The 27,728-nt window shown below is 39.6% G+C and overlaps 1 protein-coding gene across 1 annotated transcript in view; it reads left to right on the top strand.

Annotated features, from left to right (window-relative positions):
* The window catches only part of AAMDC (adipogenesis associated Mth938 domain containing), a 42,032-nt gene extending 14,874 nt beyond the window's left edge, over nucleotides 1–27,158 (top strand). Inside the window, exons 3-4 of the mRNA XM_047693917.1 lie at nucleotides 24,908–25,003; nucleotides 26,971–27,158. Of these exons, the coding sequence (XP_047549873.1) occupies nucleotides 24,908–25,003; nucleotides 26,971–27,111 (237 nt within the window). The 3' untranslated portion in view covers nucleotides 27,112–27,158. The remainder of the gene's footprint in view (nucleotides 1–24,907; nucleotides 25,004–26,970) is intronic.
* The last annotated feature ends 570 nt before the right edge of the window (nucleotides 27,159–27,728 follow it).

Raw genomic sequence — 27,728 nt, 5'->3', positions numbered from 1 at the left:
AGATGTTTCTTCATTTGCTGTTTGTTCCTAGGATAACATTTTTTAATTTTTTGTTTTTTGATTGGGGTGGGTGTAAAATTTTTTGTGTGTGGGGGTTTTTTAAGTTTTTCTTTGTTTCTTTTAATAATTTTCATTTTGGAGCAGGTCATGGAGCTCTTCATGCTGTAGTGATAGAAGATGTCCTTCAGTTTTGAAAGATAATTTTACTTGATATATAATTCTTTTTTTTTTTAAGATTTTTATTTATTTATGACAGAGAGAGAGATCACAAGTAGGCAGAGAGGCAGGCAGAGAGAGAGAGGAGGAAGCAGACTCCCTGCTGAGCAGAGAGCCCCATGTGGGGCTCGATCCCAGGACCCTGGTGATCATGACCCGAGCCGAAGGCAGCGGCTTAATCCACTGAGCCACCCAGGCGCCCTCTTGATATATAATTCTTGATTAAAATTCTTGTTCTTGGGGTGCCTAGGTGGCTCAGTGGGTTAAGCCTCTGCCTTTGGCTCAGGCCATGATCCCAAGGTCCAGGGATCAAGCCCCACATCAGGCTCTCTGCGGAACAGAGAGAGAGAGCCTGCTTCCTCCTCTCTCTCTCTCTCTCTGCCTGCCTCTCTGCCTACTTGTGATCTCTGTCTGTCAAATAAATAAATAAAATATTTTTTAAAAATAAAATAAAATAGAATTCTTTTTCTTTTAGCACTTTGAATATGTCATCCCACTTTTTGGGCTTCATTGGTTACTAATGAGAAACAACTATTAAAGTTTCCTTGACTTGACAAGTCATTTCTCTCTTGCTGCTTTCAAAATTCTTTGTCTTTTGCTTTTGACAATTTCACTGTGATGTGTCTACGCATGAATCACTTTGAATTTATCCTACTTGGAATATGTTGAACTTTGTGGATGTGTACATTGTTTTTCATCAGATTTGGGGAATTTTCAGTCATTCTTCAAATATCCTTTCTGCCCCTCTGTCTCTCCTCTCCTGTAATACCCATTATGAGTATATTGTATGTTAAATGATAGTCCCTTAGGTGCCTGAGGCTTTGTTCATTTTCTTCTTTCCCTTTTTTCTCAAATTGCTAGTCTCAGTTGACGTATTTTTCAGTTTTGCTGATTCTTACCTACTATTGAGCCTTTTTAGTGAAATTGTCACTAAAATTGTCACTTGGTTACTGTACTGTACTTTTCAACTCCAGCATTTCTATTTTATCCTTTAAAAAATAATTTCTAACTATTGATAGTCTCTATTTTTTAAGATATTGTCCTTGGGCGCCTGGGTGGCTCAGTGGGTTAAGCCGCTGCCTTCGGCTCGGGTCATGATCTCGGAGTCCTGGGATCGAGTCCCGCATCGGGCTCTCTGCTCAGCAGGGAGCCTGCTTCCTCCTGTCTCTCTGCCTGCCTCTCTGCCTGCTTGTGATCTCTCTCTGTCAAATAAATAAATAAAATCTTTAAAAAAAAAAAAAAGATATTGTCCTCATACTTTCCGTTAGTTCTTTGAATACAATTTCCTAGAATAATGATTAGACAGAGGTTTCTTTATATGCCTGCAACCAGTAGGTGTTCCCAGTGTTTGCCAAGGGACTCTGTATGCAATTTGGGCTATTTAAAATTCTGCCTATTTCTTGCTTATGTATGTATGTAGGTCAGCCAGAGTGGTGACCTTAGGGCCTTGTCATGTTATTCCTGAGCATGAGCACAATCCTGGACGTATATTGCCATTTCAATACCAGGGTTCATATCAGAGCTTTTCAAAGCCCTCTGTGGATATCTTATTTCCCAATTTTCCCTTTTGAGTTTTTTGGTTGACCTCTTGTTTGCCCTATTGTCTAATGCATCAAGCAACTGCATTTTTAAAAATTTGTCTCTGGGGCTGCCTGGGTGGCTCAGTGGGTTAAGCCTCTGCCTTCAGCTCAGGTCATGATCTCAGGGTCCTGGGATCAGTCCCGCATCGGGCTCTCTGCTAGGCAGGGAGCCTGCTTCCTCCTCCCTCTCTCTCTCTCTGCTTGCCTCTCTGCCTACTTGTGATCTCTCTCTGACAAATAAATAAAATCTTAAAAAAAAAAATTGTCTCTAATAGTTTGGGACAAACTTCTTTGGAGGTGGCGGTGGGGGAAGAGATTTACGCGGCAAACTCCAAGTCAGATCAAGTAAAGACAGCCTACAAGTTGGGCTGTCCAGAGAACCATCAGACTGGTCAAATAATGACAGTTTTCTGGGAATGGAGGTGTGAGGGGGTTTTGATCTATTATTCCATGTTGTGTGACTTCCAGACAGGTAGTTTTCACTGTGACTGTGGTTGTTGTTTTTCAAGACTACTACAGAACTGGGGATGGAGTAGATTGGAATAGGGCAAGTTAAAATTAGGCAAAGCTCACTTTTCAGTGATTTTTTTTTTAAATCAACACACCCCGAATTCCTGGAAACCTTTGTTAACTTCCACACAACAGAGTGCGTTTATTTTTATACTTCTTCCATTATTCTCATTGCTTTTATGAAGAAAAGGATTTTCAGAGGTTCTTCACAACATTTTCTCTGATATCACTCAGAAATAACAGTTTCAGGGGTACCTGGCCTCAGTTGGTTAAGGGTCTGCCTTTTGCTCAGGTCATGATCCTGGGTTCCTGCAATCAAGCCCCAAATTAGGTTCTCTGCTCAGCAGGGAGATTGCTTCTTCCTTTCCCTCTGCCTGCCACTGCCCCTGCTTGTTCTCTCTCTCTCTCAAATAAATAAATAAATAAAACCTTAGAAAGAGGGAAAGAAAGGAAGGAAGGAAGAACGAACGAACAAAACTATTTTGGATTCATACTTACACAGTGGTGTGCTGGTCATGGCTTTCACTGGCTTGTGAGAATTGATTGTTAAATTTTCAGGAATTCTGTAAGCCAGTTTTTAGACAGAGCCATTATTAAAAACTAGATTATCAAATTTACTCAAGTGAATCATTTAAGACCTATGTAATATATTTAAAATTCATTATTCCTAATTATTTTACTATATTCTATGCTTTAGAAATTATTTATATCCACTGTTACCTGTATGGTGAAAATAGTATATATGTGCTACTGTACATCTCTTATTAACTCTGCATTCAGTGATGTCACATTGGTATCTTAAATATCGTGGGAATGTTTACACCACAGAAACTGGGAAACACTACATCTTAGGGGTTCTTTTTTTTTTTTGTCTTTGTAACTTAATGGCTTTGAAAATTGTATTATTAAACATAATAAGTTTAATTCATTGCAAATTGTGAAGAATAATAGACCTGTGTACTCATATTCCAGTTTTAAAAATAAAATCTTAGAAATTTGATCTCTTTCTCTGTACCCTTATCAGTGTCCTGAATTTCCTTTATACTTTTCAAATATCTGTCTGTAGCCACAACCCTTTTGCACTGTTCTTCATATTCAAACTTTTATATTAATGGTATCACCTCTTGTCCACTTTTTTTTGTATTGAGGTGTTATTCCACTTTATTCTTTTGTAAGCTGTGCTTTTTATTTCTATTTTCTCAGTAGTTATCTTTAAAATCGTGGTATGTTAGGTTGAACCACATGAAAATAACAGTATTTTCTAGATAAAGAGTTGAATTTAGGAATTGCATGTAGTTCATCCTAATAACACCTTAAGGTCTAAAGTTAATTTTTATCTTTACCTTAGTATGCTTTCCTCTCATCACTTCCTTTCCATCTTATACATTATTGTTATCCAATAATTTAGTTCCTTTAAAAGTAGAAATTTTAGGGGCGCCTGGGTGGCTCAGTGGGTTAAGCCGCTGCCTTCGGCTCAGGTCATGATCTCAGGGTCCTGGGATCGAGCCCCGCATCGGGCTCTCTGCTCAGCAGGGAGCCTGCTTTCCCCTCTCTCTCTGCCTGCCTCTCTGCCTGCTTGTGATCTCTCTCTGTCAAAATAAATAAATAAAATCTAAAAAAAAAATGTTTAAAAAAAAAAAGTAGAAATTTTATTTTCTTATTTAATTAAGATACTTTGTTTTTTAATCATTACAATCAATGTTTGCTTATATTTATCCACATGTATACCAGTTTCCTTGCTTATCACCCCTTCTTGCAATTTGGATCAGTTGTAAATTGATTTCTTTCTTTCTTTCTTTTCTTTCTTTTTTTTAAATTGCTATCCTTGCAAATTCCTTTAGTGAGGATCTTTTGATAAACTCTCTCCACTTTTGTTTGTCTGAAAAGGTTCTCATTTATTAATTCTAATTTTTCTGGGTGTTCTAGGTTGACAATAATTTTTTATCTGGTCTATGTCCTTTTTGACATTTGTCCTATCAAAGACTTATGTTTGTTTCTTCATGGCATCCTACATTACTTTCAATCTGGGACAACTATTAGTTAATTTCCTGACTGGGAGCTTCCCAGATCATGCTGCTGGTGTACATTTGAACCCCAAAGTAATGTGTAGGCAAGTTTGTGATTATAAATTCTCAGGGGACACATTTCCCCCCAACACAGAGCCCCAGCTGGCTGAGACAGAGAGCTTTCTTTGTCCTTTTCCTGGATTTTTTGGGCCAATTCTTTTATTGAAGATGGGTTTAAGAAGGGCACGCTGCCCATTTGGGAGGGGTGTCACATTTCCAATATCCTGCCTTGCTTAAGGCTTACCTCCTACTCTCAGAGTGTCTCTTAAATTAACAAGTCAGGATTGGCAAGGATGAGGAGAAAGGGGAACCTTCCTAAACTGTTAGTGGGAATGCAAGCTGGTGTGGCCACTCTGGAAAACACTATGGAGGTTCCTCAAAAAGTTGAAAATAGAGCTACCCTATAATCCAGCAATTGCACTACTGGGTATTTACCCCCAAAGATACAAATGTCGTGATACTAAGGGGCACCTGCATCCCCATGTTTATAGCAGCGATGTCCACAATACCCAAACTATGGAAAGAGTCCAGATGTCCATCAAGAGATGAATGAGTACGGGGCGCCTGGGTGGCTCAGTGGGTTAAAGCCTCTGCCTTCAGCTCAGGTCATGATCCCGGAGTCCTGGGATCGAGCCCCACATTGGGCTCTTTGCTCAGTGGGGAGCCTGCTTCCTCCTCTCTCTCTGCCTGCCTCTCTGCCTACTTGTGATCTCTGTCATTCAAATAAATAAATAAAATCTTTAAAAAAGAAAAGAGATGAATGAATAAAGGACGTGGTACACACACACACACACACACACACACACACATATATATAAATAATATTCCATTGTGTGTGTGTGTGTATATATATAATGGAATATTACACAACCATCAAAAATAATGAAATCTTGCCATTTGCAACAATGTGGATGGAACTAGAGGGTATCATGCTGAGTGAAATAAGTCAGTTGGAGAAAGACAATTATCATATGATCTCCCTGATATGCAGAATTTAAGAAACAAGGCAGAAAGGATCATAGGGGAAGAGAGTTAAAAATGAAACAAGATGAGACCAGAGAGGGAGACAAACCATAAGAGACTCTTAATCTCAGGAAACAAATTGAGGGTTGCTGGAGTGGAGGTGGAGGGGAGGGCTGGGGTGGCTGGATGATGAACATTGGGGAGGGTATGTGTTGTGGTGAGCACTGGGTTTTGTGTAAGACTGATGAATCACAAACCTGTACCCCTGAAACAAACCTCTGTTCACAAATGAAAAAATAGTTGAATATTGAAAACCTTAGCATATGAATAGTTTACTATAACTCCAAATGTATATAATTTGTAAACAAGATGACTTTATACTTCTAGAGTATCACATTCTATAGGACAGACATTTCCAATGATAAAATTTCTCATTAAAAATTAAAAAAAGAAAAGACTGTAAGAATGGCAAGTGCTTGGGGTGCCTGGGTGGCTCAGTGGGTTAAAGCCTCTGCCTTCAGCTCAGGTCATGATCCCAGGGTCCTGGGATCGAGCCCCGCATCGGGCTCTCTGCTCGGCAGGGAGCCTGCTTCCTCCTCTCTCTCTCTCTCTCTGCCTGCCTTTCTCCCCACTTGTGATCTCTTTCTGTCAAATAAATAAATAAAAATCTTAAAAAAAAAAAAAAGAATGGCAAGTGCTGTTACTTCAATATCAGTTGGTCATTCTGATTTTCAACTGTCTCTTCACTTTGGCCTCTGGGAATTTCCCTTTCCTTTGCAAGCTCAGCTAAGCATTTCAAGGGATGTTTATTTTTATCCAGCATTTGTAGGCATTTTGTTTAAAGAAACTTTTCTCAAGTGTAATAGTTTATCACATTATAAACAATCACACCTACATAAATCTGCATAATAAACAGTCAAACCTATATAACTGAGCTCCACGGAAGAAGAGAATTTCAGCACATGCTCTCTGTTCATGCCTCGGTTTTGAACCACATGCTCTCATCATTTTTGTCCAAGCATCTAGTTGCTTGTTAGCTACTAACCTTGATCTTAAAGGAATATACTGGATGGTTAAAAGGATTGAGATATAGAAGGGGCAGAATGAGAGAAGGCTAAGGAATAAGAAGACATAAGGCTTTTTTTTTTTTAATTTTATTTATTTATTTTACAGAGATCACAAGTAGGCAGAGAGGCAGGCAGAGAGAGAGGAAGGGAAGCAGGCTCCCTGCCGAGCAGAGAGCCCGATGCGGGGCTCGATCCCAGGACCCTGGGATCATGACCCGAGCTGAAGGCAGAGGCTTTAACCCACTGAGCCACCCAGGCGCCCCGACATAAGGCTTTTGAACCAAATGACTCCACTGGATTATTTTATAGAGTGAAGCCAGAGTGTAAGACGTAGGCAGTAGGATGGTTCACAGATGTCTGCAGTGTTGAGTTTATACCTTATTCAGTAGACAAGGCATAGTCACTTGAGATATTTATGCAGGAGACTGATATGTCTGACAAAGATTATCCAGATTATGGCTATAAGATATATTGGAGTCCTAATTTATGAGTGTGCCACATTGAAGAGATTTTTTTCCTCCTCAGAAATGGATTTAACACTATATAGTGTGCTTTTCCCAAATAAGACTGTATGAATTAATATTACTGTTAACCTCATCCTTTATTTAAGGAAAATTAAGGACAGAGAAGTTATATAACTTGCATAGACACAGAGCTAAAAAAAAATGTGAAATCAAATAGCAAACCCAGGTCACATTCTAGCTTTATTTCCCATTCCTTCCTACTATATCATGATTCCTCTTATAAACTTTAAGCTTAAAAACTATAAAACTGAAACTATAAAAAACTGTAAAACTAAAAAATCCTATAAAACTGAGGAGGTACCATTGATGATAATAGGAAGATAGGAAAGGGTTGCCATAAATTTAATTTTGACCTTTAAAGTTTTATTTGTCAGGGTGCCTAGATGGCTCAGTCGTTGGGCATCTGCCTCGGCTCCAGTCATGATTCCAGGGTCCTGGGTTTGAGCCCTGTATCAGGCTTCCTGCTCTGCGGGAAGCCTGCTTCTCCCTCTCCCCTTCCCCCTTCTTGTGGTCCCTCTCTTTCTGTCAAATAATAAATAAAATCTTCAAAAAAAATAGAGTTTTATTTGTCAGTAGGATAAGTAAGAGGAGGTAGTCTAGAAGACTAGAGGTTCTAGTTGGGATAAGAGCTGGGAGAGATAGAGGAAAAACCAAGGTGTTGATCTATAACTCACCTAGATAGAGGCAGACGGACATGGACTCAAAGGCCATGGAGTCTTCATTGACATAATGGAGACAGCCTACTTCACAGGGCTGATCTAAGGATTAAAGTACTGTGCTAGATGGGATGTAGGCAATAGATGGAGCTGTTATTTTTAAGTCAGTAGTGGTATGGGTGGAAATGAGACTGTTGAAAACTATTAAGAAGGTGAAATTGACAGGATAAGGCGATTTGTTAGATTTAGCAGGCGAGGGGAAATTCTAGCATGGATAACTGGGTATATGGTGGTGCTGTTCATTGAGATTGGGTATATCAGAGCAGGAATAAATGTGTTTGTGTTTAGAGCAAAGGCTGAGTAGAGAAAATGGTGTATGTTGAACCTGAATTTATATTAGGGCTTCTAGATAGAGATATGTAGTAGACATTTAGGTTCGTAAGTCCCGGCACTGTCACATTTTAGCTGGGCAAACTTAAACAAGTTATTTAGCTTTTCTGTGCTTCAGTTTAATTGTCTATAAAAGGAGAATAATACTGTCTGTTTTTCATAGGTTGATGTAAGAGCATGGCATGGATTGGAAAGAATAAATTTTTTAAATGTATGCCACTTGCCTTCATGCAAATTCATTCTTTTCTCTCAGTCAGTATTTCTCAGTGTCATTCATGAATCTCTTGCATCACAATCACCTAGAGTGCTTGTTTAAAATGCATGTTCTTTATCTCCCTCATTCTCCCAACCTACTCAATCAGAATCTCTTGGGGGTGGGACCTGGAAAATAATATACTTCAGGGGGTTGCTTTGAATATTAAATATGTTCATCTTTGTAAAGCTTCTACCACAGTGCCTGTTACATAGTAGATACTTCATTTTTTATAGTGATACACTTCTAAAATTTCCTTTCAATCCACATCTCCTATATTTTATAACACACCTGAAGACCTAGTCATTCCATACCAAATACTCCCTTACAAACTTATCATGATCTTTCATTCCTTTGTACTTTTGCTAAAACCATTTCATTTACTTGAAATTACCTGCTTCCCTTTATACCTGATGAAATCTTACATGTCCTTCAATTCTTAGCCTTTGTATTATTTCCTCTATGAAGCACTTCTTGATAATCCTTGTGAGAACAAGCTGCTCTCGTTATTTCTGTGATACTTTGTGCCTCTACTATAGCACTTTGTATAATCCACCTGTATTTTATTTTTTTTTTAAGATTTTATCTGTTTATTTGATAGAGATCACAAGTAGGCATAGAGGCAGGCAGAGAGAGGGGCGGGGGGGAGAAGCAGGCTCCCTGCGAAGCCAGATGCGGGGCTCGATCCTAGGACCCTGAGATCTTGACCTGAGCCAAAGGCAGAGGCTTAACCCACTGAGCCACCTAGGTGCCCCCACCTGTATTTTAATGAGTATTTATCTGTTTCCCTCATTAAGTGGTGAACTCCCTAATGGCAAGAGTTATGCATTTTAGCACAGTGCCCGCAGAGTGGGATCTCAATAAATGTTTGCTGCATTTGTCATTATAGATATTATTAAACATTTCTTTTTTATTCTTTGCGAGTTCCCTCTGAGGAATCACATTGTAATTCCTTTTTTTTTTTTAAGATTTTATTTATTTATTTATTTATTTGAGAGAGAGAGAGAGCTCAAGCAGAGGGAAGGAAAGGGAAGAAGGGCATGGGGGGAGGAAGAGTGGAAGGGAGAAGAACAAGCAGACTCAGTGCTAAGCAAGGAGCCCTGCGTGGGGCTCAAGCCCCCATCCCTGAAATCACCACCTGAGCCAAAACCAAGACTTGGATGTTTAACCGAGTGAGCCACCCAAGTGTCCCACGTTGTGATTCCTTTTTAATTAGTTTAAAAGGGGAAGATTTGTCTAGGTGGTACAGTCAGTTGAGGGTCCAGCTCTTGGTTTTGGCTGGGGTCGTGATCTTGGGGTTGTGGAATTGAGCCCTACTTCGAGTTCCAGGCTTGGTGCAGAGTCTGCATGGGATTCTTTCTTCCTCTCCCTGCCCCTCCCACTTGTGCTCTCTCTCTCTTTAAAATAAAAAAAATATTAAAAAAAAAAATATATATATATGGCAGATTTTATCATGATTACATAATGGAAATATCAAGAAAATATATTGTCTTCAACTAGTGTCCTTAAAATAACAATACTAAATACTATTGTTAAATAATACTAAATACTACTACCTCCTCCCAAAACTCTACCATTCATTAAACAACTATTATGTATGTAGTCAAATACAGCTTTTCCAGGATCACACAACTAATCATTTTTGGACTAGGATTTGAACCTGAGTCCTACTGTAAAGCCTATACTTTTCTACTATCTCATACTGTCTTTGCTCATTTCTATCCTGAAGTAATAATTGTCTTACAGGAGAAGACTTTTCTATGTGTAAACATACATGGGTGATTCATGTATATATTCTTTTGTTAGGGTGAAAGGAATCAAGAAGGAAAATATAACAAGTTTAAAATTAAAAGAAAGCCAAACTGGGGTGCCTGGATGGCTCAGTTTGTTATGCATCCCACTCTTGGTTTCAGCTCAAGTCATGATCTCAGGGTTCTGAGTTTGAGCCTCAAGTCAGGCTCCGCACTCAGTGTGGAGTCCACTTGTCTCTCTCCCTCCCCCTCTGCCCCTTCCCCCCTTTTTCTCCAATAAATAAATAAATAAAAGGGGTGGGGGGAGAAAGCCAAACCAATTACCCAAGGGCAACTAAAGGAAATGTGGAAACTTTACTGCAACTTCTAATTTTGAAAACCGTATGACCTATACAACACCTATATGAATAGCACAGTAAATTCCCCTACACCCTTTTTTTTTTAAAAGATTTTATTTATTTATTTGTCAGAAAGAGAGAGAAATAGAGAGCAAGCATAAGCAGGGGTAGGGGCAGAGGGAGAAGCAGGCTCCCTGCCAAGCTGGGAGCCTGCTTCAGGATTCGATCCCAGCACAACCCAAGCCAAAAGCAGACGCTTTCTGAGCTACCCAGGTATCCCTCCCCTATACCCTTAATCTAATAATTTCAAGTGTAACAATTACTTTATTTTCTTCTCTAAACACACACACACACCCACACCCACACCCACATACACTTCCCCCCACCCCTGAATCTTTTGAGTGTAAATGTTAAATATCATATTTCAGCATTTCTTTCCCAAGAACATGAACATTCTCCTACATAACTACAATATCATTATCATAAATAATATTATCTTTGGTACAATAACATTATCTAGTATATAGTCTATCTTCAAATTTCCCTGAAGTCCCCAAAATGTCCTCTATAATTTTTGTTGGTTTTGTGGTTTTACTTTTATATATAATACAGGCAATAGGTACAAAGTAGAACATAGTTCTCAGAAAGTTGTAGAACTGACACACCAGAGGGTCTGGTGCTCAGGGTAATGCTACTTAAGGAAAGACAGCTGAGCTGAGCTATTCCTAACCCTTTCAGCACTTAGATTTGTTTGCTTTTGCTTTTGTTTTCCCATTCACCCTGTAAACCTCGTTGACAACAGAAGGCCTATGCTGAGCTGCTTCTAGGTTGAACCTCTTCTCCTTTTTTTAAATTTTGAAGATTTTCAAACCTGCATAAAAAATAGGCACTTGTATACCATCAGCCTGCACTCACCAATTGTTAACATTCTGCCAAATGTACTTTGTCTTTCTCTGGCATACACACTACCCCCCTTTGTACATAAAGGGCTAGTGTCCAAAATCTATAAAGAACTTAGCAAACTCAACACCCAAAGAACAAATAATCCAATCAAGAAATGGGCAGAGGACATGAACAGACATTTCTGCAAAGAAGACATCCAGATGGCCAACAGACACATGAAAAAGTGCTCCATATCACTCGGCATCAGGGAAATACAAATCAAAACCACAATGAGATATCACCTCACACCAGTCAGAATGGCTCAAATTAACAAGTCAGGAAATGACAGATGCTGGCGAGGATGCGGAGAAAGGGGAACCCTCCTACACTGTTGGTGGGAATGCAAGCTGGTGCAACCACTCTGGAAAACAGCATGGAGGTTCCTCAAAATGTTGAAAATAGAACTACCCTATGACCCAGCAATTGCACTGCTGGGTATTTACCCTAAAGATACAAACGTAGTGATCCGAAGGGGCACGTGCACCCGAATGTTTATAGCAGCAATGTCTACAATAGCCAAACTATGGAAAGAACCTAGATGTCCATCACCAGACGAATGGATAAAGAAGATGTGGTATATATACACAATGGAATACTATGCAGCCATCAAAAGAAATGAAATCTTGCCATTTGCGACGACCTGGATGGAACTAGAGGGTATCATGCTTAGCGAAATAAGTCAATTGGAGAAAGACAACTATCATATGATCTCCCTGATATGAGGGAGAGGAGATGCAACATGGGGGGTTAAGGGAGTAGGAGAAGAGTAAATGTAACAAGATGGGATTGGGAGGGAGACAAACCATAAGTGACTCTTAATCTCACAAAACAAACTGAGGGTTGATGGGGGGAGGGGGTTTGGGAGAGGGGGGGTGAGGTTATGGATATTGGGGAGGGTATGTGCTATGGTGAGTGCTGTGAAGTGTGTAAACCTGGCGATTCGCAGACCTGTACCCCTGGGGATAAAAATATATGTTTATAAAAAATAAAATTTAAAAAAAAGTTCCCTTTTTCAATGACATTTTTGCTGAATCATTTGAAAGTAAGTTACATTGTAACTTAACACTTGATACTTACATGAACCCTAAACACTGCAGCATTTATCTACTAAAACAAAGCCTTCTGCCAGACAAAATCATAAAATTATACTCAAGGAACTCAGTTGCTCCCCATTTTTTCCTCTTTTATCACATGGGTATTTTTTGAAGTGTCTAGGCCAGTCGTTTTGTAGAACAGTCTATAATTTAGATTTGTCCGATTTTTTTCTACCACGATTAGATGCAAGTTAATCATTTTTGGCATGAATGTTTCCCAGGTCGTTGTGTCTTCAGTGTATCATATCTGGGGGCAATGTAAAGTCAGTTTGTCCAGTTACTGATGAGGTTATGTTTGATCATGTGGGTTAGATGGTGGTAAAGTTACATTTTTCCATTTGTAATCAGTTAGTACTCTGTAGAGTAATAATTTGAAACTTTATAATATCTTGTTCCCCAGCAACCTTTTCAGGCAGTGGTTTTAGCATTGACCACTGATCCTTGCCTGACTTTACTAAATTAATGGTTACAAAATGATGGTGTTTCTGTCATTCCTCCACATTCATTAGCTGGATTCTGATGTAAGGAAGAGCTTTCCTTTGGCCACTCCCACCATTTTTAGTATTACTATGGGCTCATACTATCTTTTAAAATTTAATGTATACTATGTTCTGAATGTATGTGCCTTCCCCAAATCCATTTGTTGAAGTCCTAACACCTAAGGATGATGGTTTCAGAAGGTGGGGACTTTGAGTGCTTAAGTCATGAAGGTGTAGCCCTCATGAATGGGTTTAGTACCTTAGAAAAGAGGCTGCAGAAAGATGCCTTCCGCCACATGAGAACAGAAAAGTATCGGCTCTGAACCAGGAGGAAGGACTTCACCAAAACTCAATCCATGATCATGGATTGCTAGCCTCCAGAACTGTGAGAAATAAATTCCTATTGTTTATAAGCTACCCAGTTTGTGGCCATTTGTTACAGCCACATAAGCAGAATAAGATAATGTTTTAATCCACTGCGATTAGTAATATTTTTGAGGTTAAAATTGTCCCACACTTGGCCAGTGTTCTTCTTTTTTTATTTTTTAAGATTTTATTTATTTATTTGACACAGAGAGCGAGAGAGCACAAGCAGAGGGAGTAGTAGAGAGAGAGGGAGAAGCAGACTCCCCGCTGAGCAGGGATCCTGATGCAGGGCTCGATCCCAGGACCCTGGGATCATGACCCGAGCTGAAGGCAGACACTCAACCATCTGAGCCACTGAGGCGCCCCAGGCCAGTGTTCTTTTGATATGTTCCCATCAGTTTTTGACCACTGCCTTGTTTTCTGGAATAGTAAGATATATTATCCCTGAATTCAGCCATTTCTTCAAGGAGCCCCAGTTCCTTTTAGTGAAGAATGGCATCTAGAAATCAAGAGCTGGATATTAGGTGTGCCCATTGTTACTGAGACATCACTCCATCTGTATACCCTTTCAGTTTATAGAGCCTTGTGTGTGTGTGTGTGTGTGTGTGTGTGTGTGTGTAAAAATGAGTTCATAATGATACCTCCAGTTTAATCCAGCACCTCAAGATTCTTTTATTCCCCCATTCCATATCTATGCCTTTCTTCTCCCACAGAGAACCCGAGTTCCAAAATCTATCAATATCATTACTTATTTGGTGTGTTCTACTATACACGCAAAACAGTTTTGAAATCACTACACCAATACCACTACCAACATCAAGATCACAAAATAAAATTCAAGATCTTTATTTTTTTAAAGATTTTATTTATTTATTTGACAGAGATCACAAGTAGGCAAAGAGGCAGGCAGAGAGAGAGAAAGGGAAACAGGGTCCCCGCTGAGCAGAGAGCCCGATGCAGGGCTCCATCCCAGAACCCTGGGATCATGACCTGAGCAGAAGGTAGAGGCTTAAACCCACTAAGCCATCGAGGCACCCCAAAATTCAAGATCTTTATAGGTGTTTTCGTACTTGGAACACATCCCATTTAGGCGTACAGTCAGAACACTTAAAAAGTTAACTTCATTTATCTTTTCTTTTTGTTGTATCATCAGTTTGATATAATTGAGGTCATTTGATTCTGTTGGCATGTTGTCTTGAGTGTCCCCCTACTTCCTGTCTTTGTTGATTTAATTTTTTTGAATATATAAAATATGTATATGGTTCAGAAGTCAAAAGAATTTAGCAAGGTACATTTAGGAAAGTCTTACTCCTTTTCCTGTCTCTTCTATCCCATACCTACTTCATTCCAATAGGTCAGTGACTATTTTTATTAGTTTATGGTTTATCTGTTCTGTATTAAAAAAAAAAAAAAGCAAATACACATCCACATACATACATACACTCTTCTGCTCATATTCCACTGAAGTTTATATTGGTGATAGCATATCACATTGCCATAGCTAATTGCAAGGGAGAACAGAAAATAGACTCTCTAGCTGGGGGGCCATATGAGCCAGAGTAGAGACAGAAAGGATTTTGAAAGAACAACTAGCAGTCTGGCACTTGCCACTAGGAGATGTGAGGGCAAGTCTGCTAACGAGTTTTTGGAAAATATTCCCACTCTTCTAAACTAATAAAGAGGTATTACTAGATCGCATATCTGTTTTTAATATTTCAGTCATTTTAGTTGTATAAAATCTGTTGTCTTTGTAGTTCTATATATTTGATACTGTGCATTTTAAAATTTTATTTTAAGAAGGGGGCCATAGGCTTTGCCAGATTGCCAGTGTGGCCTCTGTCACCAGAACCAAAAACAGAACACAAAACGCAAATATGCCTCTGCGCGGGCAGAGACAGGGAGATCGTTTAGGAGGCTCTTAATACAGGCAAACGATAATGAGAATGTGAGTCAGGCAGTGTCCACGGGGGACAGATGGGACAGATACCAGAGACCCTTAGCCTTCACTCACAGACTCCGCTTTTATCAGCAGCACAGCCCGATGGCAGCAGTGCCGCTAACCGCTTATTTCAGCAGAAGGAAATGCTTCCTTGAAAGTGTAATTCAGGAATGTTTTCTCTTCAAATTTAACAACATAGGAGGAGAGGTCCCAGCCATCTAAGATGCCACTTTGGTGTTTAGCAGGTGCAATGAACGTTATTATTAGCTGGACATTTTCCCACAATTAATAGTCTTCCCTCGAGAAAAAACAGTGAGCTTTTACTGCCTCACATGGTGTGACGGAAAGCCTCTTAAAGAAGAGGAACAGAACCAGACACTCACGCAGGGAAGAGAGCCGTAGTGGTTTGCCCCAAGGGATTGGAAGAAGCGGAGGAGCAGCTGGTGACAGGTGGAGGACACCTCAAGAACAGCCTGAGGCTCCAATCACAGGCCTCTGCACGAGGCTGTGAGTAATCACCCGCCAGTGCCTGGATCCACAGGCTGTTGAAGACTCTCTTCACTGCTCTGTATGTGACACCGAGGGCCTGCAGTCTCGCACGCAGCAGCCAGATTTGTCACTTGAGTTCCATTGATCTAGCGTCTCTGATGGGCTGCGGCTGTCTTCAGTCTCTGAATCTCCCAAGGATTATGGTTTTGCACTCTTTCTGACCTTTCGCTTGATTCTGAGCAGTGTCTTGTTTCCTTATACTAGAATGTGAGCTCTTATTGTCTGGCAATCATGACGCTCCTCAAAGAAGATGCAATTCTTTGTTAGATGAAGCAATCTTTTGATATTTCAGTTAAGTGCATTTACTTAAGGAAGGTGAAGCTCTCCAATCCTGATTTGTAATTCTATTAAATATTTACCTTGGTCATAGCCCCAGAAAAATATTTTAAGTTCTGTATAGCATAACTGCAGCTCAGGGTGGTTCTGGGATTGATCACAGAGCCACTGAACTAAAAAGGCATCTAATCTAATCCTCTTACATTGCTTTAAGAACCAATCATCGTAATCACGTGAAAAAACACCCCCTTTATTTTGCCTTTTAAACATTTATGAATCGAAATGACTTTCCAGAAAAAGGATCTGTGCTCCCCCATTCTCCTCTGATCTTTGTGGAGAACAGTAAAGCTGGAGCCAGAGGTACTGTTCAGAGCCACCTGGGCACTAGCTCTGCATCGTCTTCCAAGAGGAGGAACATACCCCTAACTGCTGATCAGTTTGGTTCACTCTTTGACACGCGGGTGTTCCAACTTAGAACACTCTTTGATAGTACTGTAAACTTAGGCTCATACAGTGTGAAGTGTCACTTCCTTAGGAAGATGCTAATGATGTTAAGTCATTAGTGTATTAGTGTATTAGTGAGAGAGACTGGCTTTTTGTTCTCAGCTCTGGAACATTCACTGACTTGGTGAGAAATGTTGGCAGCACTTGCACACTCCATAAGGAATCAAGAGCCGTGGAGAAAGCCAGTAAAGATGTGCTGCATTTGCTCGCGCTTGGTGTAGCCACCTGGCTCTTTTAAGTTTTGTTTCCTTGGCTAACCAAATGAGGCAGCGGGAGTATGTATTTGTGCCTGTATGTGGTCTCTTCTGGCTAATCTATATCCTGCCTATACTATATACTTTAAAAAAGTATTTATTTTGAAATAATTTCAGACTTACAGAAAAGTTATAAGAATAGTGAAAAGAGTTCTCATTTTTACCCAGATCCAAATGTTAACATATTATTATTTTTTTTAAAGATTTTATTTATTTATTTGACAGAGATCACAAGTAGGCAGAGAGGCAGGCAGAGAGAGAGGAAGGGAAGTAGGCTCCCTGCTGGACAGAGAGCCCGATGCGGGGCTCGATCCCAGGACGCTGGGATCATGACCTGAGCTGAAGGCAGAGGCTTTAACCCACTGAGCCACCCAGGCACCCCTATATTACCATATTTTTTAATCATTCTATCTATCAATAGATATTTTTTCTGAACTATTATAGGTCTTTACTCCTTTACCCTATATACTTGTATGAAGTTCTCAGAAAACAAGGACATTCTCCTACGTAATCACAATACAGTGATCAAAATCAGGAAATAAGTGTTGATACAATTTAATATACAGATATTATTAGTATTTTGCCAATTGACCTGATAATACACACATTATATTTACTTGTCATATTAATGAGATCATATAGTATATAGTCTTTTGAGACTTGCTTTTTTCACATAGTATAATACATTTTAGATTCTCTCCTGTTGTTGTATCAATAATTTGGTCCTTTTTTATTGCTGAGTAGTATTCCGTTGTTAGATTATGACACAATCTGTTTATTCTTTCACCAGTTGGTGAAGATTTGGGTTGTTTCCATGGGACTTCTCCAAATAAGACCGCTTTGAATGACTGTAGCTAATGCTGCTGTATGATATATGTGGAAGTTGTCAGGAGAGTAAGTCTCGAGTTTCATCACAAGGAAAAAAAGTCTTTTTTCCCTTTTTTTTTGGTATCTCTTTGAGATGATGGATATTAACTAAACTTATTATAGTAATATGTTAAGTTAGTTTTTTATGCTGCATACCTTAAACTTATATGATACTGTACATCATTTATATCTCAAAAAAACAGGGGGAAAGTATACAGTGGAAAAGGCGACTTCAAAGTCTAGGAAGTAAAAAACTTAATCTCTCCTTTGTCCAAAAAAGCTGCTGTACACATTCATATACCTATTTTTGTGTGAATGTGCTGAGCCGTGTGATAAATGTTTTTGGGGGGGATTTGTGTATGTCTATGATAAATGTCTGTTTGAGAAAATGCTCAGCTGTTTTCCAGAGTTAGCTTTATACTTTACACTTCCACTGGCTATGTAGGATAGATCTAATTCATATCTTCACTAGCATTTGATATCTCATTATGGTTTTAATATGTGTCCATGGTGATTTATGATATTGAGTGCCTTTTCATGTTCTTCATAGCCATCCATGTATCTTCCTTGGCAAAGTGTGTGTTCAAATACTTCACCTATTTTTTTTTTATTTTTTTATAAAGGTTTTTATTTATTTGACAGAGAGATAGAGAACACAAGTTGGCAGAGCAACAGGCAGAGGGAGAGGGACAAGCAGGCTCTGTGCTGAGCAGGGAACCCGATATGGGGCTTGATTCCGGGACCTTGGGACCATGACCTGAGCCGAAGGTTGCCACTTAACCAACTGAGCCACCCAAGTCCCCTACTTCACCTATTTTTTAAAAATTGGATTGTTTTTGTATTGTGTTTTGAGAGTTCTTTATATATTCTGGATAAAGTCCTTTGTTGGACATGTGATGTGCAAATATCTTCTCCCAGTCTGTAGATTTTTGTTTTATCTTAACAATGGTGAGAGAAAACATGTTATAGTTGAAGAACTGATAGAAAGCCATGCATGACAGAGAACATGAAGAAAGTGGTATGCAGTGAGACTGCAGAGGAATCTGGGAACTTACAGACCATGTTAAGGAGTTTGGCATTTATTGTTAAGAGCATTGAGAAGTCACGGAATGCACTTAAGGAGGGGTTACATGAATGGATTTGTGTTTTGAAAAAATTGCTCTGGCTACAGTTTGAAGAATGCATAATTGGAAAGCTACAGTGATTTTATGGGGACCAATTAGAAAGTTATTGCAATAGTCCAAAGAAGAAGTAATGGCAGCATAAACCAGGGTAGTGGCAGTGGTGATGGAGAGGAATGGATAGATCCAAGAGAAAATAAGGAAATAAATGTCTAGCTAATGCTCATTATATCAGTATTTGGGGGAAATTGTATTTTATGTTTAACGGTAGATTTTTCTTAGATATCTTTTATCTAAAGAAGATTCCCTTCTAGTTTCATTTGCTGAGGTTTTTTGGTTTTGTTTTTGTTTTTTAAGATTTTATTTATTTGAAAGAGAGGCAGAGAGAGTGAAGGAGCACAAGCAGGAGGAACAGCAGAGGGAGAGGAAGAAGCAGGCTCTCTGCTGAGCATGGAGCCCGAAGCAAGGCTTGATCCCAGGACCCTGGGATCATGACCTGAGCCTAAGACAGATGCTTACCTAACTGAGATGCCCATGCTGAATTTTTTTAGATCATAAATACATTAACTTGGTTAAATGCTTTTTATGCATCAGTTGAGATAATTTACCTGCTTTTTTCTTCTTTATGGTGAACTACATTGATTTTTCAATGTTGAATCAACCTTGGATTTTTTTAATGTTTTCTTGAGGATTTTCATTAAATATTTAAAAGAAAATTCACCAAAGAAGTCATACGTGCCTAGAATTTTTTCTTTAAAACCTAGAAAGGTTTTAAATTATAAATTGGGGGTGCCTTGGTGGCTGCCTAAGTGGCCAACTCTTGATTTCTACTCTGGTCATGATCCCAGGATCCTGGGATGGAGCTCTGGGCATCCAGCTCCCTGCTTAGCAGGGAGTCCGCTTGAGGATTCTCTCTACCCCTCCTCCTGCCCCTCCCCCTGCTCATGCACACACTCTCTCTCAAGTAAATAGATCTTTTTTTTTTTTTTTGTAAGATTTTATTTATTTGACAGAGAGAGGGAGATCACAAGTATGCAGAGAAGCGGGGGTGGGGGATGGGGAGCAGGCCCCCTGCTGAGCAGAGAGCCTGATGCGGGGCTCGATCCCAGGACCCTGAGATCATGACCTGAGCTGAAGGCAGAGGCTTAACCCACTGAGCCACCCAGGCGCCCCTAAATAGATCTTTTTAAAAAAATAAATTATAAATTAAATTTCTAACAGCTATAGGATGACTCAGATTTTCTATTTCTTATGTATTTTTTATAAATTGTGTTGCTAAAGGAATTTGTCCATTTCATCTGTCATGCTTATTAGTGTTATTCTAATATCTGTAGGATCTGTAGTGATGTCCCCTTAATCCTTGATATTTATGATTTATGTCTTCTCTTTTTTTTTCCTGATCAGTCTTTCAAAGGTTTTATCAATTTTATTCATCTTTTCAAAGAATCAAGTTTTGGGGCATCTGGTTGGCTCAGTCGTTAAGTGTCTGCCTTCGGTTCAGGTCATGATCCCAGTATCCTGGGACCGGGCTCCTCATCCAGCTCCCTGCTCAGTGGGAAGCCTGTTTCTCTCTCTTGCACTTCCCCTGCTTGTGTTCTCTCTCTGTCAAATAAATAAAATCTTTAAAACAACAAAAAAATCAAGTGTTGACCTTGTTGATTTTCTGAATTAGTTCCCATTTCATTAATCTGTACACATATATCCATTATTTTCTGTCTTCTACTTACTTTGGATATGATTTGTTTTTCTTTTTCAAGCTTTTTTTTATTATTTTTAAAATATTTTATTTATTTATATGACAGAGAGAGACTCAGCAAGCGAGGGAATACAAGCAGGGGAAGTGGGAGAGGGAGGAGGCTTCCCACTGAGCAGGCAGCCTGATGTGGGGCTTGAACCCAGAACCCTGGGATCATGAGCTGGGCTGAAGACAGATGCTTAACAACTGAGCCACTCAGCCACTCCTTTTCTAGCTTTTTAAAGTGGAGTTTAGACCATTGATTTTAGGCCATTTTTTTCTATAAATATTTAAAGTGATAAATATCCCTCTAAGTATATTTGGTTGTATTCCACAAATTTTGATATATTTTTTCTTTTGTCCTTTGGTTATAAATACTTTGTTCAATTTCCAATTATTTTGTGGCTTTTCTAAATATTTTATTGTAAACAATTAAATCTATTTTGTCAGGTAACATATTCTGTATTATTTCATTTCTTTGAAACTTACTGAGATTTAAATTATGTGGCCTTTTAGTCTGTCTTAGTGAATGTTCCATGTATTCAGGAAAATATATGTGTTCTGCAGTTGTTGGGTGTAGTAACCCAGAAATATCTATTAGGACAAATTGATAGTGCTGTTCAAATCTTCCATTTCCTTAAGGACTTTTTTGTCTATTTGTTCTATCAATTACTGAAAGAGAGTTGCTAAGGTTTCCAGCTATGGTGGTGGTGTCTATTTCTCCCCTTAGTTCTGTTATTTTTGTCTTTATATTTTGTAGGTCTTTTACTAACAGTATACAGATTTGGAGTTGTTATATTTTTGTTGATGAATTGGCCCTTTAAGCATGATATGACACTCTTTATCTGCAGTGATACTTATTGTCCTAAGGTCTACATAATCTGATATTTTCATAACCATACCAAGGGCTCTTGGGTGGTCCAGTTAGTTGGGCATCCAATTCTCCATTTCGGCTCAGGTCATTATCTTGCAGCCATGAGGTTGAGCCCACATGGGATTTGCACTGGGTGTGGAGCCTGCTAAAGATTCTCCCTCTCCCTCTGTCCCACCTGCCAGTCTCTCTTAAAAAAAAACAAACTATATATATACTCACACACCATCTTTCTTATTAGTGTTTGTTTTATCTTTTCTCATTGTTTTACTTTCAACCCATGTCTTTTTATTTTATTTTATTTATTTTATTTTATAAACATATAATGTATTATTAGCCCCGGGGGTACAGGTCTGTGAATCGCCAGGTTTACACACTTCACAGCACTCACCATAGCTATACCCTCCCCAATGCCCATAACTCCCCCCCCACCCCGCTCAGTTTGTTTTGTGACATTAAGAGTCTCTTATGGTTTGTCTCCCTCCTGATCCCATCTTGTTTCATTTATTCTTTTCCTATGCCTCAAACCCCCCCATGTTGCATCTCCACTTCCTCATTTCAGGGAGATCATATGATAATTGTCTTTCTCTGATTGACTTATTTTGCTAAGCATAATACCCTCTAGTTCCATCCACGCCATTGCATATGGCAAGATTTCATTTCTTTTGATGGCTGCATAGTATTCCATTGTATATATATACCACATCTTCTTTATCCATTCATCTTCAACCCATGTCTTTAAAGTGCCTACCTTGTAAGTAGTGTTTAGTTGGGTCTTGCTTTTGAATCTAGACAGTCTTTGCCTGAAACTCTTTAGTCCAATGTTATTATTGATATAGCTGTGTTTCAGAGTTTCACCTTGCTGTTTGCTTTCTGTTTGACCTCATGTTTTTCATTCCTTCCTTTTTGAGGATTAATCAACCATTTTTCAAATATTCCATTCTGTACCCTCTCTCTCTCTTTTTTTTTTTTTAGTTTATGTGTATGTGAGAGATGACAGACAGAAAGAGATTGTTCTAGGGAAGATTCAGGTTCACACTTGAACTAACAATTATTCTACATACAATGGGCCAGGCACTGGGCTAAGCACAACTCTATGTGGTCAGTAGGTTTATTTCTTTCGAGTCAAAAATGATGCTCCCTGGACTGTAGTATTCTAATGAAGTTCATTAAGCTGAAAGTTAAACATGTTTCAGTTCAAATCCCAGCTCCACTGCTTAACAGTTGTGTATCTTGGCCTATGTGTATATATTTTGTGAATTTTAGTTTCCTTATCTATAAAACAAGAGTGGATGTTTTAGTGCTACTTTATAGGATCACTGAAGAGATCACATGGAGCAATTTCTATACATGTATTATGAAAACTGTAACTATAAACATGTTAAGATATTTCAGGATTTAATGAAAAGACTCATTTACTTTCCTTTTACCTTTATAAATACATAAATTTCATTCCTATCTCCTCTGTCATCTTTCAAAACTGAAAAACTCTTCTTTCTTTGGTACATTTGTTGTCTTCATGACATTTTTACTTCTTTCTTTCTTTTTCTTTTTTTAAGATTTTATTTATTTATTTGACAGAGAGAGATATCACAAGTAGGCAGAGAGGCAGACAGAGAGAGAGGAGGAAGCAGGCTCCCCGATGAGCAGAGAGCCCGAAGCGGGGCTCGATCCCAGGACCCTGGGATCATGACCTGAGCCGAAGGCAGAAGCTTTAACCCACTGAGCCACCCAGGCGCCCCTTCAGTTCTTTCTTTATACCATGTCTAGCTGTGCTTAGAATGTACCCCTTCCACGACCACTGCATCAAGGCATAGTTCTTTCTGCTCATACTTAAAGACCCAATTAAAATAGCATGTCATACATGACAACTTCTCACTCATATTTACTCACTCATTCTTCTGAAACCTTTGACTCTACTTTATCTCATCCTATTGTAACTATTTCCACGCAATCACTAATCGTACCTCACTAAAACTCGGGACTATTTGGCTTATCTCAGTATTTCCAGTATTGAGTATATAGCCTGGTAGAGAGTAAGTGTACAGTAAATACCTCTTGACTGAATGAAAGGATATAGACAGACAAATCAGGGAAGGAGGGCTTTGGTCTTTGAGCTTCAGTACCCAGAGTGTCATCCATGCACAGATATGTAATAGGTGAAGCCCAGTGTTTGGGCTGGTATTTACTAAACTCCCACTTTACCATTTGCTGCAGTGGAAGCAATTCGGATGTCACCATCCTTTAATGTTGGATTAATGTTATTAAACAGCTTATCTTTAATATCCCTGGGAGAATCTGGCAAGACTTTATGAAGTGACAGGTTTTAAAGCAACAGTTGTTGTTGTGTTTTTTTTTTTTTTTTTTTTTTAAAGATTTTATTTATTTATTTGACAGAGAGAAATCACAAGTAAGCAGAGAGGCAGGCAGAGAGAGAGGAGGAAGCAGGCTCCCTGGTGAGCAGAAAGCCCGATGTGGGGCTCGAACCCAGGACCTGGGATCATGACCTGAGCCGAAGGCAGCGGCCCAACCCACTGAGCCACCCAGGCGCCCCTTTTTTTTTTTTTTTTTTTAATTTATTTGACAGATCACAAGTAGGCAGAGAGGCAGGCAGAGAGAGACAGGAGGAGGCAGGCTCCCCGCTGAGCAGAGAGCCCGATGCGGGACTTGATCCCAGGACCCTGAGATCATGACCTGAGCCGATGGCAGAGGCTTTAACCACTGAGCCACCCAGGCGCCCGCAACAATTGTTTTTTGGAGTTAAGTGGAAAAGGAGCTCAGAAAAAGGTTGATTCTTATGAAATCTCTCCAAAGCTCCAAATTTTGGCTTGGTGTGAAGTGCTTTCTTCTCCTACCCTCTCTTTCCACTCTCTTACCTCTCTCTCCAGCCATACTGAACTACCTTTCAATCTCCGGGTTTTTCTTCCCTCTGAGCCTTTGTTCATGCTAGTCCCTGTGCTTGGAATGCTTTATTCCACTGATTTCCTTTAACCTGGCTAATTCCCATTTGTCCTTTAGGCCTCAGCTTGCATCTCAGCTTACTTCTTCTGGGATGCTTCCCTGACCATTTGTCCCGACTCTCCAGGTCTGAATGAGGTGCTCTTGCTCCGTGTTCTCACATCCTGAACTAATGTCCTTGTAGCACTTGTAAAACTATTGACATTTCTTTTTAGTCTCCTATATTTTTCATTAGACTTAGCATTACTTAAGGCATTGAATCTTTTTTTTTTTAAGATTTTATTTATTTATTTGTCATAGAGAGAGAAGCGAGAGTGAGCACAGGCAGACAGAGTGGCAGGCAGAGGCAGAGGGAGAAGCAGGCTCGCTGCCAAGCAAGGAGCCCAATGTGGGACTCGATCCCAGGACGCTGGGATCATGACCTGAGCCGAAGGCAGCTGCTTAACCAACTGAACCACCCAGGTGTCCCTGGCATTGAATCTTATATTATTCCCAGGGCCCTGAATGATGCTTGGCACAAAATAAACCTCAGTAAACATTTTCTCAGTGAATTAATAGGTGAATGAGTGAATCCCCCAAGAATGCAAAGCAATGTTAAAAGAACAGGTAGCTGGTATACTTTCTCTTTCCACATTCAGCATTCTCCTGGTGTGCAGCCTGCAGATGTGGAGGAAGTTGTCAAGAAAGGTGTACAGACCCTTGTGATTGGCCGAGGGATGAGTGAGGCCTTGAAGGTAGGTATTGGTGAGCACAGCATTCCTGAGGACAGTTGGTGACCTCTTGGACAATTATCTTACTAATATGTCCTTCTTGGAAGTTCTTCTCAATATATCATGCACCCTCATTTTGCTGAGCCAGTGGATGGCCCAGGATAAAATAAGGGATGCTACCTAGTACTCTTCCTCATCAGGGCTGGAGTCTCTTGTCCCTATCCAACCCTAGGCCTGTGTTGTTTCAACTATTTTTTTTTTCATATTTTTTTTAGATGTTATTTGAGAGAGAGAATGTGAGAGAGAGCGAGAGAGAGCATGAGAAGAGGGAGGGTCAGAGGGAGAAGCAGACTCCCTGCCAAGCAGAGAGCCCAATTTGGGACTCGATCCTGGGATTCCACGATCATGACCTGAGCTGATAGCAGTCACTTAACCAATTGAGCCACCTGGGTGCCTCTGTTTCAACTATTTTTCAGAGCTTCTTCACCTGGAATTCTCAAGCTCTATACCTATCAATATTTGGTTCTTTAGATTTTCACAATACTTCACATTTTTTTTTAGTACTTCAAATTTTTATAGTACTTTTTATCCTTTCCTTTTTATCCTTGAACACAGTCAAGTTATGCGTTTTTCCCCTTTCAGAAAAAATACTTATTTTTATTGTATTTACAGAAATAATACATACTTATTGCAAAACAGTTGATGTAGAAATGTTGAAGTAGAAAAGTGAAAGATCCCTATTCCCATCTCCAAATTCAATGTCTGTTGCTCCATGCAGCTGCAAATATATACTCTTATGCATACAGATACACATGTATACACTTTTAAGTGTTTTTACATAAATAGGATCACACTGTACATGTGGGCAGCCCTTTGCATAAGTATACAGAGATCTACCTCCTTCTCTCCTTTATATAAATGTCCTAAAATCTACTTCCCTACCAATAAAGGTGCTCTTTATATATATATATTTTTTTAACCTATTTTTTCCCATTAAAATAATTCCTTTCTATAAGGCTGTTGTTATTATAAAATTGTTCAAACACAGAAAAATATAGGGCATCTAAAAAATATTTCAGGGCTCTGAGGAGGTAGAATCTAATTAAAATCTATTTAAAATAATACTCAGCACAAGCCAGAGGTTACAAAAAAAAAAAAAATCCAGTAATAGTTGCCACTATTGGGAATCTTTTATATAAATTAATTGACAAACATTTATTCAGTGCCTTCTATGGGTCAGACACTCTTCTAGGCACTGGAGACAAGATACATAAGATAAACAAGGTTCATGGGCCTCTTGGAAAATAGAAGAGTAGACAATTTCAGATTGTAACAAATGCTGTGAAGACAATGGTGACTTAGGAGGGGCTGCTCTAAATGGAGCAGTCAGGAAAGGCCTTTCTAAGGAGATATTTGAACTGCAACATCCATACATTGTGAGTAAACTCCATCCTCACACCACCCTGTGTGTATTTTTATCCCCATTTTATAGAGGAGGAAACTGGGGTTGAGAAACTTTAGAGAGCTGACCTACAGGGCAAAGTTAGACTTTAGACTCAGGTTGGACTGACCCAGACATTCAACATACTGACATTTTCCATGCCTTAGCTGAATTCATTTTCATACAAGCCCTGTGAGCTAGGTATTATTATCCCCATTTACAGACATGGAAACAAAGGGTCAGAGAACTGAATTCACTTACCCAAGGTCACACTGCTAAGATTCAAATCCAAAACTGTCTGACTCCAAAATCCATTATTTCCCATTTCCATTTCACCTAAGCTTTGTGCATGCATGACGCTTCTGTCAACTTCTTAGAAGCCTTGTTGAATCCTTGGGGCTCCCTGACAAATTTTGGATGGTGACGTGCTGGGTGATCGAGTAGTGACTGTTGTCATTGTCCAATTTTGTAGAAACCCTTGCCTCATGGCAGGAAAGGAAACCCAGAAGCGCCTTTTCCCTGACTTACTCATCTTTTTCCCTCTTCCCAGGTGCCGCCGTCAACCGTGGAGTACCTTGAGAAACAAGGCATTGATGTGCGGGTCCTCCAGACAGAGCAGGCAGTGAAGGAGTATAATGCCTTGGCTGCCCAAGGCATCAGAGTGGGAGGGGTCTTCCATTCCACGTGCTGATGGAGCCTTAAGAATAAATCACTAAGCAAAAGTGCCTTTGACTATCACTCTTCGCACTCTCCACACGGGCCTCCCCAAGCATTTTTCAACAGCTGTTCATGCCAGGTCCTGTGCTAGGCTTTGGGATGCATGGATGACTAAGACCAGGTCCCTCTCTGAGGTGAACTGAAAATCCGGAGAGAAGACAGATGTACGTAATACACTAAATAAGAGGCCAGAAATATGAGAAAATAAAGGCAAAAATAACGCCTTCTGCTTTGAAGGCCAAGGAAAAGTTCAAGTGCATTAAAATTACATTGCAACTGATGCTCTGGAATGTTTAACCATTAATTCAAATGAATTTTATTGAGTATCTTATATGTCAGACACTGGTATAGGCTCCAGAGAGATAGCAATAAAAGTCTTACCCTCACAAAGCTTATATTCTAGTGGGGAAAAGAAACAATAAATACATATTGTAAGTAGAGCCTGTTATAAAGGAAAGTAAGGCAGAATAAGAAGACAAAGAGTAAAGAAGGCTATTTCAGGGGTGCCTGGGTGGCTCAGTGGGTTAAGGCCTCTGCCTTTGGCTCAGGTCATGATCTCAGGGTCCTGGGATCGAGCTCCCATCGGGCTCT

This window comes from Lutra lutra, chromosome 10 (genome assembly GCF_902655055.1).
Source record: "Lutra lutra chromosome 10, mLutLut1.2, whole genome shotgun sequence".
NCBI classification, from domain to species: Eukaryota; Metazoa; Chordata; class Mammalia; order Carnivora; family Mustelidae; genus Lutra; species Lutra lutra.
This window is presented reverse-complemented; position numbering and strand designations above follow the sequence as displayed.